A 21,879-nucleotide genomic window follows, 5' to 3' on the forward strand; every position below is an offset into this window, starting at 1 on the left:
ACCTTTTTAAACCTTGAGCCTGTTGTTACTTTCCTAATAATTTATAATGAATTGAGAATTATTTTGAATCTATGAAATGAATATCAAACAATCTCTTCTTGCCATATTTAATTCAATTCAAAAAAAAATTATCTGTTATCAGGGTCGTGCCCTATACAATCTGTTTGTATTGATTTGACTAAATTTGACTAAATTTCTGTCATATTATTTTTTATTGTTGAAACTAGTGCAACTCTGTGTTGAAATTTAGTAAAATTTGCCATATTTAATAAAAAATAGCTTTGATTGAATTCGTGATCCTTTTTTGCAGAATTCTGGAGGTACCCTATGGCGAACCCGCGTCGCAACCTAGGGGGAACGGTAGGTGGAGGGGGTGACCAAACAGGAGCTGACAGCTGCACAGAGAGTCAGGCGAGCAGTCTGAGCAGCTTCGACAGTGGCTGCAACAACATGAGTCCTGTACTCGACAACCATCAACATCAGGTAGGTACCTATAGGCTATAGTCATGCAATCAATAATGGATATCCGTAGGCAAATCCTATTGTTCTTACCTGGAATTTATGATTTTTATATAGATAAATTGAATGAAATGAAATAAATTAAATAGGATAAATGGTTTTATGGTCGGTACTGTTACTTAAGGCTGTGCAAAGGCTAAAAATAAACTTTCTACTGGTGATATTTTTCAATTTGTATATCATCAAGCTACCAGAATGAAATAGTTTTCTCAGGAAAATATTTATTTCCGACCATTACTTTTTGAGATATGAGCGCCTAAAGTTTAAATTTTTGGAACAGAACATTTCAAATTCGGAAAGAGATAGATCCATGAGATTTAGAGGATAAATTCTTCTTCATGGTATTGTTGATTGAATGAAACAAAAATCTTTCGAAAATATCAATTTCTGAGAAAGTTATTCAATTTACCAAAAATGACCAAAGATAACTCAACTAAAAGTTTAAGTTTAAATTTAGGCGCTCATATCTCAGAAAGTAATGAAGGAAAAAAAATGTTTTCCTGAGTAAACTATTTAATTTTGGTAGCTTGATTATATACAAAACACAAAAATTTTGAAAAATATCACCAGTAGAAAGTTTATTTTTAGCCTTTGCACAGCCTTAATAGTCCTAATAGCTATCAAACCTCAAGAGTGAAGTAACTTAATGACAAAGTTACTTAATCTCAATGAATAAAGTAAACATTTACTTAATCTTAATAGATAAGTAAACAGTTACTTAATCTCGATAGCTAGGGGTGACCGCACCCCCCCTGAAATTACAAAAATTCAGCTCCCCTTGAATTTGAATACCCAAAATAATGTGATTCAAGATTTCAATAAAATTCTAAATTTCCGAATCTCGAAATAGGTTGTTGATAGTTTTTGATACTAATAATCAATTCCAACTATGAACAAAAAACACCGCTCCCAAAACATATGTGATACCATACATAGGATTCTAAAGAATAATGCTAGCCAGAGCACCAGGCTAAAATTTCACAAAACTATAACTGTACCAACCCTTTTATATGGGTGTGAAACCTGGGTGCTGTCAGGGCCAGATGAAAGTAGACTAAAGGCATCTGAAATAAGATTTCTCCGAAGATCCTATGGGTGCAGCTGAGAAGATCACTTCAGAAATACTGAGATAAGAGAACAACTTAACGTCTTTTCTATAAATGAAGAGATATCTCAGAGTAGGCTTAAATGGTACCAGCATGTGAATAGGATGGAGGAAGACAGGCTACCAAAATTGGTGCTCAACTACCAGCCAGTAGGCAAGAGAAAGAGAGACCGAGGGCGTCCAAGGATGGGCAGATATGAGGTTCGGAACAAGCATAGAATGCCTAAACCCTGGAAGGGAGAATACAATCAATTCTATCTGTGATAAATTTTTGAGTATTGCCTCTTAGCCTCTTGTTATTATATTAGCTGAAGGAGGTTTGTTCTGTAAAGCGGGATTTCCACATCAGTATCAGTGTAGGTGTCGTTACAGTGAAAATACTAGTAGTTCTGTGAACAGTAGACCTCATGCTGTTTTCTCTTCCAGAAGTATCTGGTGTCACCTGTTCTCCAACATAATAATTGACCGAGCGAAGTGATTGACCTAAGATTTAAGTCGATGGTTTTGCATTTCTCTGTATGTTTATATTTATGTTCCGCATTTACGGCGGAACGCGGCATGGATTTTCATGAAATTTGACAGGTATGTTCCTTTTTAATTTCGCGTCGACGTATATATAAGGTTTTTTGAAATTTTGCATTTTAAGAATTATACAAAAGAAAAAAAGGGCTCCTTTGAACGCCAATATTACCGTAAAAATGATACTATAGAATATTATTCATCATAGATCAGCTGTCGAGTGGATTTATTAATTGCATGCAATTAATATCTCAATGTAACTTGGTAAAAAATCAGGTCGTTTGGGCTGGACTGTTGTCAGTATGTCTTGAAGGAGATTTGCTTTTGATGTTAGCATTTTTGATGTACCTAACCCAACAGCCATTAGCCGTTTTCACACCGATATCTCGCCGACACGACATACAGACAGGATTTACTCTGATGGACAGTATAAGAGGAGGCTGTGGTTTACAACTGCGCGACGTCTACTGTTCAAAGAACCTCTAGTTGAATATTTTTATAGAGTATTTTTTGTATATTCTATTAACTTATTGTACTGTATATTCGAATATTGTTTGAATGAGCAGGAAAGGCGGAATGAGTCGATTGTGCTGAACCTGAGTCCTCTGTCGCCCAATGGGAATGGGGAATCGCAGCCCGCCAGTCTCATGAGCACATTCAAGGGATCGCCTGTCAATTGTGATGAGAATAAAGGTGAGTGGAAATGTTTTTGAAACAGTTCTGCTTCAATTCTGATTCAGTTCTTCTTCGTTACCATGCAGTTCTGTATATTATAAACTTGTTTATTTGTTTTCGCCCCACTTGGATGTAATGAGCTGGTTTACGTGCGTCATATGGAAGCCGAAAGTGATTGTTTTCTGACCAGGCCGGTAAAATTTTTACGGCCCTAGGGCTGTAAAATAACCTTGAAGTCAGCTGATTCTGATTTGATGTGAACATGTTTACAAAATAGTTTATGAAACAAAATCAGTTTATGCTTCTAGAATTGAATAAAGTTTTTGCAATAAGATACTATCATTTTATTTGGATGAATGAAATACAAATGAGATATTATAAACTATTCAAATTCAATTTTCAGAGTATAATAGAATCTAACCTCAAACCTCCTAGTAAAGCGTTTATCACGGAACATGGTGGATAAACGGAATCATTTTATGCTTCTAGAATTCAATAAAGTATTCTGTAATAATATACTATCATTTTATTTAAATGAATAAAATACAGATAAGATATATATTATAAACTATTCAAATAATTCGATTTTCATAGAAGGATAGAACTTCTAAGTCTAACCTAAACTTCCATTGACATTCAGATCACATCAGATTGGCCGAATTTCAAGTGTGCTAAAACAGCTGATCAAAAACTTTTTCAAGTGTGATAAACCAGCTGATCAAAAACTTTTTCAAGTGTGATAAACCAGCTGATCAAAAACTTTTCATTATTTGTGTTTATCATTCAATAATTAAAACATTTATAATAATATCATCTTATTGTCATTTGGATGAATAAAAAGTATAAACTCAACCTCTTACATAATTGAACATAATCTTTTAGATTATTTAGACAAATAAGAATAAAAAATAAAAATACTTGGACAATTTCTTGATATTCAGATTTGCTAGAGCTATGACCTTCCACTTTTGCTTTCGGAAGTGCTTATAATAGACAATGAGAATAATTATTATTCTCATATATATATTGTTTATTTTTCTGTGTGGCGAAAAATTACGTTCTCACCATGGGCAAAAATGTTTTTCCGGCTCTCAATCTTTTCTAGTCCTCGGCCTGCGGCCTCGGACTTGAAAACCGATTTCGAGCCAGAAAAGTCTCATTTTCGGCCCTAGGTGCGAAATATACTATTTTGATATGCATGTATTTCACATTTTTTCGTATTAAGCTTATTGAGTATAAAACTTCAATTGTGTTATACAATATCTGCCACAAAAAATAACGTCACTCCAGGATTTAAAGATTTAAAATCATTATTTTTTTGGGGCTGAAATAAGAAATATTAAAGCATGCAATTCGACTAAAGGGGCGTTTACATGAGTCAAGTTTGCTTGAATTTAAGTCTTTTTAACGATTGAGTTAAATGGACGATTTTGAAAACTTGAAGTCAAGTTGACTTGAATTCAAGTGTTCATAACCTTTTAAAAGATGGCCTATACAGAGTGAGTCATATGTATGGGAACCCTTCAATAAGTTGGAGACTGTTGTAGATATAATACTATTACTTTCAGGATAAGTTATTGGTCAAATAATTGGTTGATCTTTTGACGTACAACTGAATTTCAACCCCTCATAAGGCGGTGACTTAGGGGTTGTAACTCGAATATTTTAAATGTAAATACCCATTGTGTGGTACATCATTTAAAAGGCCTTCTCAAAACTACAAATATTACATAAATAAAAATGTTCTATGATACTTTTATTCAAAATGTTGGCTGATTGAAGTTTGAGTTTTTAAAGAAATAATTTATAAATTTTAATCAGCCGCCATTTTGGCGGAAAAATGAAATTTATCAATTGTTTCTTTAAAAACTAAAACTTCAATTAGCCGCCAATTTGGATACAAGTATCATAGAACATTTTTGTCGATGCCATCTTTCTTGTTCCAAAAAGGTCTTTAAAATGATGTACTACTCAATGGCTGTTTAAATTTAAAATAATCGAGTTACAGACCCTGAGTCACCCCCTCATGAAGGGTTGAAATTCAGTTGTACGTCAAAAGGTAGAGTATTTGACCAATAACTTATCCTGAAAGTTACAGTATTATATCTTCAACAGTCTCCAACTTATTGAAGAGTTCCTATACATATGACTCACTCTTTATAATTATTATGAATTGAAAAATCGAATCAATCTCAAAGTTTTCTACTTACTTATCTTGCATCTTAATTTTCTATGTTGTTGTTTCTATACATTCTACATTGACTGACAACGGTTTTCATCTCTTTTCCCCATTTTTTTAGGATTGTACATTCAAGATTCAAGTTGAATCCAAATCATGTTCAACATCTACAAAACTTGAATAAGACTACAATAAGATAGTGAATACAAGTTTCTGTTCTTTTAGACTTGACTTCAAGTTCGCAAAATACATTATTCATATACAAAGCTTGAATTTAGTAAAATTGTTTTACAAAAAATAGGGCAATAGCCTGCTTTTTCTTTTCTGGTCGTTGTATTGTTTATGCTAATAACCTAATAAATATAAGTATAACGTCAGCACATTGGTTTGCTATATTTGTCATTAGGAAAAGCATAATATAGCTCTATTCTTTTCCAATTGAGGATAGAGCAATCTGTTGTGTCTAATGACAGACGAGGATAGCAAACTAATGTTGATCAGATGCTGCCTTTATAACGTCAATCTCACTAATACAGTAAAACATAAATTTTACGCCATGAACGTGCTTTAATGACCTCCTCCTAATACTTTCCTCATCATTCCATCAGATTAAATTGTTTCCAAGTTGATAATAATATAATGCTTGTTTCTAATGATGGTCGTTTTGATTTCACTTGCAGTTGGTTTCTCGTCGCTGCAGAGTGACAGTTCGCTAGCTTCTAGTGGGATGATGATCCCCGTAGCCACTGAGACTTGTGCCAGAGCTCCAAGACCGACTCCTCCCAATACTCTGAATCTGGTCTGCGTCAACTCGGATCCTGCCAGCACTACTATTGGTCAGTTTGTTGAAGTTTTATTCTCTAATTTTATTGATTTATCTCATAGCAATCGCTCTACATTATGAAACTGATTTCTATTCTCAAGCTAAACCTTCATGAGTAGTTTTTGTTACTAGCAGTCTACTTCACGGGAATCAAAGATTTGTTTCCAAAAAGTACACCTTCTGATCCAACTGGGAAAATACTATTGCTTAGCAATTAAGCCAGGCATCCCGCATTATGAATAGGCCTAGGCCTAGTTAATCATCTTGTGGTTGGTAGCCCACATAACACTTTGGTTTTTGATAACTAGCTACAGTGTAAGAAACAAACTTCATGAAAGTGAATTTGCTCTTCTCAAAGTATTATATTATTTTGAATTTCCAAGGGCCGGGTTCCGAGTTCGGGATTTAGCTAATTTCTAGACTTTAAACAGCTGGAGTCAGAAAATTGGCTTTCCGAAACGGGGCGTAGTCGTTGTAAAACGACTAACTATTTTTAAATTGAATTTTGAAAAACTAGAAAATTGAACACAAAATAGAGATAAAATAGTGTAAAGTTTTAGCTATTTTTAATCATTTAGGAATGTTCTACTTTGTCAAGGAAAAACGTTTCCTGAATTATAGAACTGAGATTATCATAAAAGCTGCGACTACGCCCAGTTTCGGAAAGACAATTTCCCACTGCAGCTGTTTTAAGTCTAGAACCATAGAGAAACAATAGCGTAGGTAGATATCCCATGGTATAGGGCGTTTATGTCGCAACTTTTACTGTTATCTCAAGCCGATTACTGTTTATTATTGTCGAATTTTACTGTTTTGTTGGGATGAGAGTGTATGAACGGCACAATATGAGAGACTACCAGTGTCACACAGCTTCACGGGAAAGAATTACATGAACAATCGGCTTGAGATAACAGTAAGAGTTGCGACATAAACGCCCTATACCATGGGATATCTACTTATGCTATTGTTTCTCTATGCTAGAACTTAGCTAAATCCCGAGTTCGGAACCCGGCCCTAAGTATAATAAATATAACGGTCTCATCATAATTTACATTATTCATAATAAATATCTACTCATAATCATTAACAGTTTCAATAGTTTTGTTATTCTTTCTGCAAATCAATTCAATATAGAACTTCTTACATCTTTCTACATCAAAACAATTGGGGAATATCAGCTTTTATCACATTTCAATAAGACTGTTCAGTTATAGATGGAGCAGAGGTAATTATAAGAATAATTCTGTGTTCTAATTACCTTAGGTGGAATCAAACTGTCAGAAGTCTCAAATTTATTAATCCATCTTCTATGCGAAATCACGTTTCAACACTAAAATGACGACTTGCAGACTGTAGTAAGGTCCACGTTATAATGACAGTGTTTGATTAGCAATGGTATTGCTATCCTTGTCCATCATTAAACAAAGCTGATAGCGCTATCTCTTTCTCGCTTTGTTTTGCTGCCAGATCATCTTTTGAAAAATTAGAAATAATAGTCTAATTAATTAACAAGATATTTCATCTTTATCATTAAAATTTATTTTGAAATTATTGAAAAATGCAATTTCTCGCTTAATAAATCATAATTGATTATTTTAAACAAGAATGGACAGTTAATATTACATTAATAAACCTGTATAAGCTACCGTTTATAGAAGGGATTGATAAGACAGAGGATCGGCAGCGTTGTTCTGCTATCTGTCTCCACTACCATTATAACGTGGACCTCACTATTTAATACCATACTGTAAGATTTGCTTGCCACCTTATTAAAAGTTCTACAATTCTGTGATTCAGGTATTGATACTGATATTACTTGAATTGTATTATTGGAGAATGTGAAGTGTGTTCTTTATAAGATAAATTTAAATTTGTAATGAAAAATGTATTCAATTGTTATTTGTGTATTTTTTGCAGCCGCAGCTAGATCAAACACCAACAGCAGCACCGTTCAACAGCAGCTGGTGGTGGTTAGCAGCTCCACTGGGGTGACAGGGGGTAAAACACCTCCACCACCCCCACCGAGGTGGGCGAAGCCAGCGCTCAGCGGCCAACAGCAGAACTTCACGGTCACTACAACCGTCACGTTCTCCATGAATCAGGAGATCACGCCGCCGCCTCATGTGGAGGTGTCCTGTGTGCAGGTTCGTTTAATTCTATTAGAATTACAGGGATAATTTGGACGTTTTTCATCAAATTTGTTATGTTTATACAGGAATTAATTGAATAATAATAATAAGTTTTATTTCGACAAAAAAAACAACAAAATTTACATACTTTTTTAACGGTATACAATACAAAATAGCATCAATATTGTGCATACAGTACAAAGTGAAGATAAAATAAACATTACTAATGACAACTTTGTAAAAAAATAAATACGAATATCATACTTCTAACGATTGTAAGGCAATAAAAAATATAATTTGAAATTGAATTTAGTTGCACTGTGCAGCAAAAGTACACCATAATAATTAATTTATACGAAATAAAATACTGTATGCAAATGACCTTATTATCAAGGTCACGTCCGCATTACAGGAGCATCCCAAATAGGGATGATAGTGATTTTAATCAATTAATCAATAATCAATAATTTTATTCAAATCAACACAATACAATAAACATAAAATAAATCAAAACAAAAAAAACACAATCAAAAATAAATTTCTAATAAAATACATAAACAGGCTTCATGGTGGGGTGTGCTGAAAAGAAAGAAAGGAGGAAAAATACCTAGCCAACTATGGTTTCCCATGTAATATAGGCAGGTAGAGGGTATAAAAGTCAGGAATGAAGGGTGATGAGGAGAAGAAAAGGGAAGTATTGGAGAAGAAACTAGGAAAAGAGAGAAAAAAGTGTTATATTGGTTGGAGGAAGTGTGATACTCCCATTTTTTAAAGTGAGATTCCCAATTTCAATAACTAATAATGAAGCCGGTTAGCAGAGATGACTAAGGCGTTGCACTCTTCAGTTTGCTAGCGCTTTCTTGCGGTCTAACAAGATGATGCCTGGACCGATTTCCCCTTGCATACCATCAAGACTACTATGTGGAGTAATTTGTGGTCTATTGGATAGAGTACTTGTGTAGCAGCCAAGAGATCCCGGGTTTATACCCGTTCATCACCAAACGTTTTTGACCAGGTCACTCTCGTGTTAACTGATGGACACGTTTAATTGTCGGTCCCGGCTGAAGTATGAAAATCTTAAGGTACATTGACGGCTTAAATGATATATTCAGGCGAGATTGGACCTTTTTGTAGGGACTCCCTACTCAAGGATAGTATATAGGATACTATATACTATTCTTGCTCCCTACCAACAAAGCTATACGAATTCATCTTTCTCTCTATAAATCGATAAATAAATAATGGGAGTAGATAGTGTGATGTCCCATTCCTTGAAGTGTAATTTCCCCTTTTTCTTTATAGACTGCATTTGTCACTGTTGTGTTAATCTTGGTACTCAGCTATTCTGTGACATAGATGACTTGTTACAATCATGATCTCACGAGTTGATCCCTGGACCGATTTACCCCTCCCACATTTTGCATTCTCATTTAGTTTTCGGGAATGACTGAGTCAATTGTATTGCATTGATTTGAAACAATATTCAGAAATGTGTATTGAAAGAGTTTGAAATCGTCAAAACCTATTGGGGAAAAATCCAAAGATTATTTTCCCTAATTTCAAACTCCTCCTCAAAGACCTAACCTAACATGTTGCCCTCCATTTCTATTTTCAGAAGTTAAAGCATTTATTGAGTAAGTTTAAGAGATTGTTCAAACCTACTGTATTTGGTGAAACTATCCAAATATTGTAGTGGTTGTTTTTCAGTTTTATGAATTTTTCCCTACCGTATTTCATATTGCCCATGCAAGACCTAGCTGGAGAGAATAGATGCATAAAATTGTTTATCCTATGACCTAACCTAGCCGTTCCTTCTCCAGGTGACACCAAACATAACCTCACCTGACGACCGCAGCCTCCAATCGTCGGCCGACACGCCGGAGCCATCCGAGCACCCGGCAGCCATGACATCTGTGGCCAGCGACGAGTCACTCAACATGGCCGCCGTAGTTGCCTGCCAACGCCGCCAGACTGCGCTGCGATCGCCGATCACTGCGCATGCGCCAGCCTCGGCCGCCATCTTGTCACCGGTCACTGCGCATACGCCGGCAGCTATCTTGTCGCCTGTTTCCGATTCCGGTCGCCAGGTGTCGCATCGTCGCAGTAAACGTGGCGGCAGCCATAAGCGCAGTCAGCACTATCAGGAATCTGATATTCTTGAGAGTCCTGACATCTATTGTCGGAGTTCTGTTGCTGATAAGGTACAATATATATTTTCCAGTTCTATATGCGTCCCGTAGCTTTGCCTCCGTGACTTTGGAACGGCATATAAGTAAAGTATGGTTCGAGGGGTGATATTCACGGCTTTGCAAAAACATCAGGCTTCAGAGATCCTAGATCCCTTGATGGAGGTAGCTCCCTATAGAGCTTCCTTGAAGAAAGGTCCCTACACACAGAGATTCTCCATGAATTAAAGAGTTGTAAGAGTCGCAACGTATCACCAATAATGGGAAGAGCATGTTGAACGAATGTCAGCTGATAGGCTTCCACTGAAAATGTTCAAGTATGTGCGGGAAGGTATATAGCGCTTCTACAGGACCCGGACTGTAAACTGTGATGTACTAAAAAGAAATAACTCCAAAAAGCTTCTTGTGTATCTTCTCGGATGCAACACGTTGCTTGTGAGAAGCTACAAAACAGCATCTGTTGCTTATGAAGAGATACATTTTCAAAAATGTTCGATGTTTTTGAACGGGTAGTATTGTAGTCTACGGCTCTCCGCCGATTGGCGAAGGTATAGGACCCAGACTGTAGATAGTCCGATTTAATATTGCAATAATTATATATACCGGCAGGGTGAAGAGTGTCCAACCTTTCCAAAAAGGATCTTGATAAGTTACAAATACTCAATGAATGAAATAATTTTAAAACAATAAAATCAATAATCTTTAAAGTAAATTATATATTTATGTAAAGCTCTTTGTGAAGAGTGTCCTGTGTAAGAGTGACTCTTCAACTGATTACCATTCAGGTAATATTCATTACATCATTTGTGCTGAATTAAACAAACATTGAAACATTGCTATATGATGGAATGCCTATTCTCCCTAGCTTCCTATTACCTGTCATTCTTCAATATTTCAGTCAAAAAAAATGTTCTCAAACCATCACACATCAAATTTCTTTGAACTCACTTTTCACCATTGAGTGATTGTGAATTTCAACCTATTTATTTACTTACCACATATCAATTTATTGAAGCACTCATTCATTACTCAAAAAGTACAATGGCCCGAATTTCATATATATTTTTTATTTATCTCATTGTGGTTTAAAGCCCTCCTGAAGCTGTGTAGGTTCTATCACAGATTAAATAAGTAATAAGTAATATTTACTCCCTTTATGGTTCTATTGACTTACACGTCTTTACTAACGTTTGCATTTCCGTTATAGTAGCCTAAAGGCTCATTTGCAGATCACATTCATAAAAACCGTCAAGTTATATTGTTAAAATGTATGAATTCAGGGCTACTTATTTTTATTTTTAAAATAATATAGTATTTGTATTTTAAATCTATTATTTTATTAATTTCAAAGAAGGGTACTAGAATTCTATTTTATAAATACAATTTTTACTGTTCTAACTCAATATTTTTTTATTATATTTCTGTAAATTTCTTCATCTTACCATTATAACAAACATCACTGTATGTATATTTTTATACACTTGTATAAAAATACGCACCTTTGATGAGTACTTCAAGTTTCTTTAGTACCTAAATCATTAATAATATATTTTAAAGGTAAGCGACTATGAAGACATCTGGGAAGGTCGGTCGAACTTCAAACACCACCACCAGCCCTCATTGCTACCAACCTCGCCGTTCTCTTCACCGGACGAAGCGAGCCTGAGCAGTGGTACCAACCCAACGGGCTGCAAACAGGGTCCAGTGCCCGACATACTGGAACGGGTGGCACCCCTGCCTCCCACTACTGCCTCCAGTGTTACCAACAACGCAAACCGAAACCGGCTGAAACTCAGTCTGAACACTGTTGCCAACACTCCAGTCTCGGAGCCACACACACCTGAGCAGCCTCCTGTCACGGTGAGTAGTTCCAAAATGAACAAGATTTGATTGATTTTCATGAATTTTTTGTGCAGTGGATGAATTTATTGTAATACTGTACATACAAGTGCCTGTACTTGAAATGTTAGGGAATTCTGTTCTTCATTCAAACCCGATTTGAAGAAAAGAATCTACCCTGTTGCTTCAATCAGTGCTACCTTTAGTTGATTATTTATTTTTTTATTAGGTTAACACAAACAATACAGTAGTCGGAAAAGAAAAAACAGGCTATTGCCCAAAACTTCTTCAATTTTCTAATTTAGTCTCAAATTTTCCAAATATTATACATAGGTTATGTCCATTTCAATTTTCTACACCAAATCACAATCTTAGAATATAGATTAGAATAAAAAAAATAGATTTGGATAGATTAATAGTAAAACTTTTGTAAAAACATTATTCAGCTCAATGAGTTTTACAGAGTAGGCAGCCGGGACCGACGACTTAACATGTCCATCCGAAACACGGGAGTGGCACGAGAAAAATATCTTGCCCGGGCCGGGATATCTTGACCCGAGCCTCTGAATTATAAAACCAGCATCTAATCTGTGTATGATAAAACATACTGTTGTTATGAATACAGCTTGTGAAATTGAAATATACTCACAGGAGAAATATTCAAGCAACAAATTGATAAAGTCTCTGTATGATAGAACATACTGTTGTTATGAACACAGCTTGTGAAATTGAAATATACTCACGGGAGAAATATTCGAGCTGCAAATTGATGAAATTTCTGCACTAATTCTCAATTACGATAGTAAACGTATAGCAATTATGTAATTATTTAATGTATAGTAATAGTAATTACGAGTTACAATATTCTATTCTGAGCATTTTCAACTAATTGACCCGCTTTCGTAAGCTTTGTTCGAGGATTTATACAATTATTTGTGGTTGCCTAGAAGGAATGGGACACTTCTCGGCTATAATGATTATTATGTCAGGAATCTGATAATCAGATTGATTTTTTCGTTATAAGAGAGTTTCTTTGGTCTGCAGCTAAGAAGCTTCCCTTGCTTGAGATTAATTATTGTCATTATTGAAAATATTTCCCCAAGTTTGTCTTTAGGATAAATTTCATCTGACAATCTTAATTCGAAATATAATCGTCGTATGATGTGTTTGATTATTATGCACATTATTATGTTAGGAATCTGATAATCAAATTGACTTCTCGTTATAAGAGAGTTTCTTTGGTCTCCAGCAACTCCTCCATGTATACACAGAAGCTTCCCTTGCATGAGAGCAATTATTTTTTATGTTTGAAAATTTTTTCAAAAGTTTATGATAAATTTAATTTAAACAATCTTCATTGTTCGAAATATAATTGACGTTTGATGTGTTTTGTGACAGACTCCGAGCTTGACCAGTGCTCAGAAACAGGGCAGCCCGTTCTACGCGGAGCCAGCAGATGCTATTCGAGCGGCCGCCCTGCTTCAGGTGCAGAGGAGAGGTCAGCGGTTGGCTCAACACACCAAGAGTCACCGACACTCCGACCCCGCTGCTTTCATACAGGTACATCAGTTCAAGCTTTCACTGTGCAAACAGCCCTGAGGAAAAAGAAAATAACTAATTATGTTTATTTCAACCGACATTAGAAGATTTGATTTTGAAACTCTTTGATTGTCCCATTAGTTTACATAACATGAACAATTTACAAAATAATTATCTTATCCTTCAGAAACAATAAAGCCCAAAGATATATTACCTGTTTAAGAAACTGAAGAGTCCTTGCAATGAGAACTAAATCTCTCTTGGCCGTATTTATGGTGATTGATATCTTGGGAACTAGATCAAGAGTGACCTTTAAACTCTGACACCAGATCTGACCCATCTGGTCACACGATATATAATAATTCGCACTTGAGAACGTTCTTAGTCAAATATGGTTTGGTTGCAATCAATTATTCACTTACTTTTTGATTCATTCAAATATTTATTTTGTGAATAATTTCATAATGCGGTTTATCAAATAATGGAATATTGTGCGTGAAATTCTAGAAAAAATCCTCTTGATAGTGATCATCAGTAATATAATCATTACTTTTGGAATATTGCATTGTAATTCATTCTATTTTTGTTTAGTGGCCAGGCTTCACCAGCACGGAAGGCAGCTGCCTAGAACGCATCGACTCCAAGGAGGAGTTGAACACCTCCAACAGCACCGCCACCACAGGTCTCCTCTCCTCCTCGGTGGACAACTTGGTGTCGGCGCGACACGGCATGCCACCAATCGCACCAAGTGCACCAAGTGGCGGCACCAAGTTGAGCCGCGCCAAGCCGGTGCGACCGCCCAAAGTTGGTGGCGCACCAAGTCGGCCGGGCGCCAAGATTTTCAGCGACACGTCGTGGGCGGTCGATTCTAGCTGGGAGTTTATTGGTGAGTTGTTCGAACTTTTGTTTGCAAAAGTTTGTCTTGGAATCTATTCATACATTGTAGAATCTATTGTACTCATCAATTCATTTACTCATTCATAAATACAATCATAAATCATAATCTATAGATAGTGAAATCTCTTCATTCATTGTCGAAACTATTTCATCCATCAATACAATTACAAATCATTATCAAATGCTTCAATCGACATGACTGGACGACAGCAACATACCTAGACCAAAACTGCTCCACTCCCAAATTTTATAAATAGAAAAAATTCCAAAAGATGGGTTATATTTTCACTGCTAAAAATTTTATAAGTCTGAAATGAAGAAAGTGGAAATTTTGAATTAAGAAGAATGAAACTCTCAATTAGAGACTACTTCATGAATCACTGAAATACATTTTGTGTAATGTATTGTTGAGATCCATTCATTGTACCCCTTAATACTACAGATACCACCCAGTCCAGACTTTATTCACAAGCCATTTACCCATTACCCAATTATTTAGATGACCATTTCATCAATACTGTTGTTTATCTTACAAGTCAGTGATTTTGTGTCCTATGTTGATAAAAATGTTAAATTTCTGCAATAAAGTCCTCCTTCATTCTATATAAGCCTAATTTGAATACTTCTTTGCATAATCAGGAGTGCCCACCCACTTCCCAAAGATATTTGATTTTGAGCCCTTCCTCCCACAAGAATTTCAAGGACACAGTCTGCGTTCAACCCCCCCCCTTGTGAGTCCCCCTGGCATATTGTAGTATTTATCCATGATGAAAAAACACAAAAAATGTTGCCAACCGCTGTCTCATTACGGTACCTATCAACTTGAATAACATTACAGAACCAGGTTTCATGAGACCTCATCAGCCAGCCACATCTTGTAGAAATTAGTGGTTGGCATTATTTGTGTTTGTATATCTCCCATATGAATCAATGAATGATTCTACGCTGTAATATAGGCTATTACATTTTTCATAGTAATTTAAATTATTCAATATAATGTTTATTTGATTAATTCTCAACTGTTCGTTATACCTAATGTGATTCATTTTGAGTCTAAGCCAACAGCTGATTGAATTTAGTTTAAGGCTGTTTGGTACACTTTTTTATTATATAAATTGGATAATCTTTTTCAGTATAATTGTTAAGATCATTAAAAGAGTGAGAAAAAGTGACAACTGAAATTTTTAAGTGATCTAATAAGCGAGTTACGGGTTGTTCAAGTGCTAAATTTCCAGATTCTGTTTTCGTTCCAGATCATAAACGGTCTCGACTATATTATTAGAACTTCTCTAAAAAATTACAAAAATGTATCTTTCCAAACTAAAACATTTTATTCCCCATATCGTTTATAAATGAAAAAGTGACATTTTTCGTAAATTTGATAACTTGTTTATTTTGGCATTAATTGCGAGAAAACGCATATTAGTACAAAGCCAATGATATTCTGAATGTATTAAAAAAACCTCCAATGGAAATTTCGATACCGTTTATGATCTGGAAAGAAAACGGAGTTTAGCACTTCAACAACCCATAACTCGCTTATTAGATCACTTGAAAATTCCAGTTGCCACTTCTTCTCACTCTCATAATGTTCTTCACAATAAATTATATTGAAAAAGATTACCCAATTTGAATAAAAATAAAAAGGTTTACCGAACAGCTGTAAGCTTCCACTGTGCAAACGGCCCTTAGTTTATTATTTGATTACTAATTTTTGCTTTTATTCTTACATTATCTCCAATATTATGAAAAATATATTTACAGTAACAAGCTTCAAACCTATAGATGAGGGAATGAATTGGAAATTGCATTTATTCAAACGCTAATTCATGAATAATTATTATTAAACGAAAATCCTATTAAATGCTGTAAATAATCACCACGAAGACTTCTGCTACTGCAGATATTGACAACAGGGTAAACAGCTAGATGGGAATTCGATGAGCGCTACTAAAAAAAAAATTAAAACATTAAAATGTTATCAAAATTTTTGGACAGAAATAGTACAGGCTCAGCCTAGTTTTTCCTCAAATGTCATAATTGTATTATGATTACAGTGTTTTATACAATACATGAATGAATGATTGATTTTTTTAGTGGCACTCATCTAGCATAGTAATTACCATCTAGCTGTTTACCCTGTTGTCAATATTTTCAGTAGCAGAAGTCTTCAGGGTGATTTAAAGCATTTAATTGGGATTTTCGTTTCATAACAATTATTAATTAAGCTTCAAACCTTTGACCAACAACTGTCAGGGTTGAGTTACTAAGTTGATTATTGAAGGTTTATTGAGTTGACTCTTCATGTTTTTAGTAGTCAGTTACCTATTAAATTAAAACGACTTTCTAATTTAGTTATCTACTCATAAGTGTATCAAGTTGGTTATTTATTTATTTAGAAATTAGTTATGATTAGATAGTTAGATATGATATAATTAGTTTAATAGTGTGTAATGTAGCACATTATTTGTCAAGACTTTTTACCGTCGCACATTTGAATTTTTTAAACAATGGTGTATCTCGGATTGTAAAAATTCATGGCTAATGATGTGCTACATTACATTATTGTCGTTGACACTTTAGAATTTTCAAACAATGGGGTAACTCGGATTGTGAAAATTCATGGCAAATAATCGGCTACATTACAAGTGAGATCCAGGTTATGAAGTCATCAGCAGGTGATTTACATTGGTCTGCTATCCTCGTTTGTCATTCGACAAAGCAGATAGCTCTACTTTTCTAACTAAACTCCTAACCGTTGCAAATTGTTTATAGACTGTCGAAATATGATGAACTACCCAAATATTCCATCTCAATTATGAAAATGTGTTTTGTTGGAAAATATATTTTTACAAATAAAATAAATTTGAGATTATCATATATGAATTGCAATAGGATAGAAAATGCCTTTAACCAATAAATTAGAAAGAACAATGAAATCATACGCTATAATCATGTCTCAAATCTACAGAAAATATATGTGTATACAACAGAAAATTATTGTAATATGAGAAATATAATAACAGACGACAAAATTCATGATATAACCAGAAAGGTTGTCTGCAAGGATTCGGTATAATTTTATTATATTTCATATCTGCACTTCATTTATATCTTCTACAAACACAAAAGTGATGCAAAAATTTATACAAGATTAATTAAACGAATAAACGAAATGAAAATGATTCGGTAAGGATTCGGTATCATTCTATCATTTTATATTATCTGCACTTCATTTATATCTTCTACAACCACAGAAGTGATGCAAAAATTCACACAAGATTAATTGAACGAATAAACAAGATAAAAATGATTCGGTAAGGACTCGAGACAAGGATTCGGTATCATTTTATTATTCATATCTGCACTTCATTTATATCTTCTACAATCACAAAAGTAATTCAAAAATGTACACAAGATAAGTTGAACGAATAAACGAGATGAAAATGATTCGGTAAGGATTCGAGGCAAGGATTCGGTATCATTTTATCATTTTATATTATCTGCACTTCATTCATATCTTCTACAACCACAGAAGTGATGCAAAAATTCACACAAGATTAATTGAACGAATAAACAAGATAAAAATGATTCGGTAAGGACTCGAGACAAGGATTCGGTATCATTTTATTATTTCATATCTGCACTTCATTTATATCTTCTACAATCACAAAAGTAATTCAAAAATGTACACAAGATAAGTTGAACGAATAAACGAGATAATAATAAATCTATCAAACTTGTCAACTAAAGCTTTCCTCTACAAATTGGTTATTTTTACTGTGAAATTTTTCTGAAAACTCAATCTTTTTTCTTCTTCAGACAATCTTCTCGGAGCCGTGGGACAGCTCCAGATGGGAGCACCTTCTACAGGCGAAGCGGGAAGACATCAGTCAACCGGCGCAGACTCCAACCAAAGCTGAAGAGCGCAAAGATGTCTTCATGTCGCGAACAAAGACTGCCAGGGAACTGCTTGATCCACTTCTCTGTAAGTACACAATAAATTTTATTTTGCTGCAACTGCGATCGTTGATCAAATAAAAACAATTGATAGATCTTCATTACAAACTTTATTAACACATAGAAACATAGGAGAATATTCTCAACCGACCAAACTGTTTCAAAACTAGAACAAATTTGAATATGACGAACAATTTTTTGAAACAAAGTTACTTGCTTAGGCACCTCAAGGGACAGACAATTTTAAGCATTTTTTCAGGCGGCATTTTCAGAGTCGGCAGGGCAGGAATCTCATCGACTGACTGATTGGGTTGGCGTCTGAAAGAACGCTATACCATAGAGAAACAATAGCGTGAGTAGATATCCCATGGTATAGGACGTAACTTTGCGCATGGTTATGTCGCAACTTTTACTTTTATCTCAAGCCGATAGTCCACGTAGTTCTTTCCTGTGAAGCTGTGTGCCGCTTGTAGTCTCTCATACTGTGCCGTTCATACACTCTCACCCCAACAAAACAGTAAAAATCGACAATAATCGGCTTGAGATAACAGTAAAAGTTGCAACATAAACGCCCTATACCATGGGATATCTACTTACGCTATTGTTTCTCTATGGCTATACTCTGTACAAAATAACTTCAAACTTGGGATGGACATGCGCAGCAGAGAAGGCATGAAGCGGTAGGGATACAACGGCGGTGATGTTACCGTTTTGAACCGGCCAGCGTTTTCTATATTTCAAGTGAGTATTCAAGCGCTCATGTTAAACTTACGAAGTTTCCTCTCAGCAAGCACTGACTCGACTGATTCTAATCGACAAATTGGCAACTGCGCTTCCATCTATGACTCTATCCATAACTGTAATTGGCTGATCTCCCTCCGTTTCTCTGCACCGCATATTCCTCCAAGTCAAAAGTAATTTTGTACGGAGTATAATATGGTCTGGCCCTAAGCTGTAGGTCCACTCATTTCTCATCATCAGTCTCATTGTGCATATGCTTTTTAGTGAGGTCCACGTTATAATGGCAGTGTTTGATTAGCAATGGTATTGCTATCCTTGTCTTTCATTCAACAAAGCGGATAGCGCTATCTCTTTCTCGCTTTGCTCTGTTGCCAGATTGTCTTTTAACAATGTAGAATTAATGATTGATTAACAAAATATTTTTCCTTGATTATGTAAATTCATTATGAAAATTATTGAAAAATATAATCTATTGCTTAGTAAAATATAATTGATTATTTTAAACGAGAATGAACAGTTAATATTACATCAATAAACCTTTATCTGCTACCGTCTATAAGAAGGCATTTACAAGACAGAGGTTCGGCAACGTTTTTCTCCTATCTTCCTCCACTGCCATTATAACGTGGACATCACTATAGAGGTGGGCGACATCACTACACCTTTTCCAATTGTATTTGAGAAATTATGAAGTTAATTTGAGAAAGTATCAATTGTATTTGAGAATAGTCACTTGTAATTGAGAGAATGTCAGATGCAGATGAGAATAGTCACTTGTAATTGAGAGAATGTCAGATGTGGATGAGAATAGTCAATTGTATTTGGGAAGTCATCACATGTGATTGAGAAAAGTGAATTGTATTTGAGAAATCGTCAAATGTAAATGAGAAGATACCAATCGAAAATGAGAAAAATTTCCAATTGACTTGTCGTATGACTTGACTTGACTCTTCTGTAGCCTACAGTACAGGTTTGATTTGATCAGGAATTTGATACGTACACAGTATTCCTATTACTACCATAAGCATAGGCTTTGCATGGGGGTAAATTAATATTTTCAATGATGAAAGTATTTCCCCTGTACTGTTTACGAATGACTATCCTTTTTTATATGTATGTAATGGCAAGGCGACTTTTGTCTCCAAACATTTTGTGAAATATTGCTCTTGAAGATAAAATTCTCTATCTTTACGGAGCAATTGAACTTCATCATCAATCAATTGAATCTCTTGATCAAACAATTCGGCAATTCTTCATGGATTTTGGGGCGTGAAAATAATTCTTTTTAAAGAACTAAACTTCTTATTGGAATATTTAATTATATATTATCATATTATTTTATATGAGTAAAGTTATGAAAAATATAAGGACTGGAAGTGCTGGGTTTTTAAAATCATTTCCCAATTACAACTGACAACTTCTCGATTTCAAATCGTATGTTCTAAAATTAAAATGATACTTTCTCAAATAAAATTCACTATTCTCAATTACAAGTGATGACTTCTCAAATACAATTGACTATTCCCATTTACATCTGACGTTTTCTCAAATACAAATGACTATTCTCAATAACAATTGATACTTTCTCAAATAGGGTTGGAAAAGGTGTAGAAGAAACTTACTGCCTAGTTATCATGCAGAGAAAGCATGTACAGCTGTCTGGCATAATATTAGTTAAGTAAATACATCAATTTCTATTACTCAATAACTATAATAAATGCATATATCAAGAATAGATACAGATGTTTACTTTATTGAATAAGCCATTCCATCTATTCTATTCTATATTATTCTAGTGGATGAAGCCAACGACATATATAACCTATATAAACAATAGTGCACAGTGAGATTCACTTTATACTGTCAGCATTCCCCATAAATAGCTTTAATGCTTCCAATTAAACTAATGCTGACAGTTCTAAGTGAATCTCACCAAAGTAACATGTAAACAATAGGCGGGTAATATTCACCTTTATTCTGCCAGAATTCCTTACAGATATAATATCAGTGTTTCCAATTCAACTAATGCTGACAGTTTTAAATGATTCAGACTGAATAGTGATCTCTGGATCTAGGGCATTGCTCTATGCAACATGTGTCGATCACTCGCTTGTCGCGCTGCAATGTTTTGTTGCAAACAAACAATAGTTTTGTATCAAACAAACAAATGTGGAACCACTGCAAACAATGTAGTTGTTACACTTGTGTTGTGTCTGTACAAATAGTGACGCAGCATTCATGAAAATTGTGCGTAGGATGTTCTCAATATAAATGAGTTAATTCATGGAGAATACAATGTAGATTTGGTTGAGAGGAATGAAAAATCAAAAAGAGAATGAGTTGTAAGTAGTAGGACTTGTCTCAAAATGAGATTGAGGACCTGTTACATAGAAATTTACAAGTTATTTGTGAAACGACAATTTACAATTTTGGTTAGTTCAGATAAGAGGGGTTTCCCCCCTTAACCACATGCGAAGATTGTTGAATGGACTTGGCTGTGGGGTGGACGTGTTTTCTGATGGCCCATCAAGTTTCAAACGCACAATAACGATGCTTCTGAGAGAGAATCAGAAAAACTGAATTTCTAATCAGAAGCCATAATTTTCGCTAATATTTCTATCATTGTTAAAAATATCACTCTTTAAATATTAATTTTTCTTTATTCGCACATTCAAACTCATTTTATTCTTACTTACCCCTTAATTTCAAAGTTTTTTGCTGGCAGTTATCATTATCACCCTCATCCTATCATTCATATGAGACTGCAT

At 34.8% G+C, this 21,879-nt stretch overlaps 1 protein-coding gene across 1 annotated transcript in view; it reads left to right on the forward strand.

Annotated features, from left to right (window-relative positions):
- Positions 1-21,879, forward strand: part of LOC111058177 (protein sprint) — a 154,506-nt gene that overhangs the window by 104,329 nt on the left and 28,298 nt on the right. The window contains exons 7-15 of the mRNA XM_039438198.1: positions 311-483; positions 2,707-2,836; positions 5,678-5,833; positions 7,738-7,964; positions 9,770-10,150; positions 11,693-11,995; positions 13,373-13,534; positions 14,105-14,399; positions 18,198-18,398. Of these exons, the coding sequence (XP_039294132.1) occupies positions 311-483; positions 2,707-2,836; positions 5,678-5,833; positions 7,738-7,964; positions 9,770-10,150; positions 11,693-11,995; positions 13,373-13,534; positions 14,105-14,399; positions 18,198-18,398 (2,028 nt within the window). The remainder of the gene's footprint in view (positions 1-310; positions 484-2,706; positions 2,837-5,677; positions 5,834-7,737; positions 7,965-9,769; positions 10,151-11,692; positions 11,996-13,372; positions 13,535-14,104; positions 14,400-18,197; positions 18,399-21,879) is intronic.

This window comes from Nilaparvata lugens, chromosome 11 (assembly GCF_014356525.2).
Source record: "Nilaparvata lugens isolate BPH chromosome 11, ASM1435652v1, whole genome shotgun sequence".
Taxonomy (NCBI): domain Eukaryota; kingdom Metazoa; phylum Arthropoda; class Insecta; order Hemiptera; family Delphacidae; genus Nilaparvata; species Nilaparvata lugens.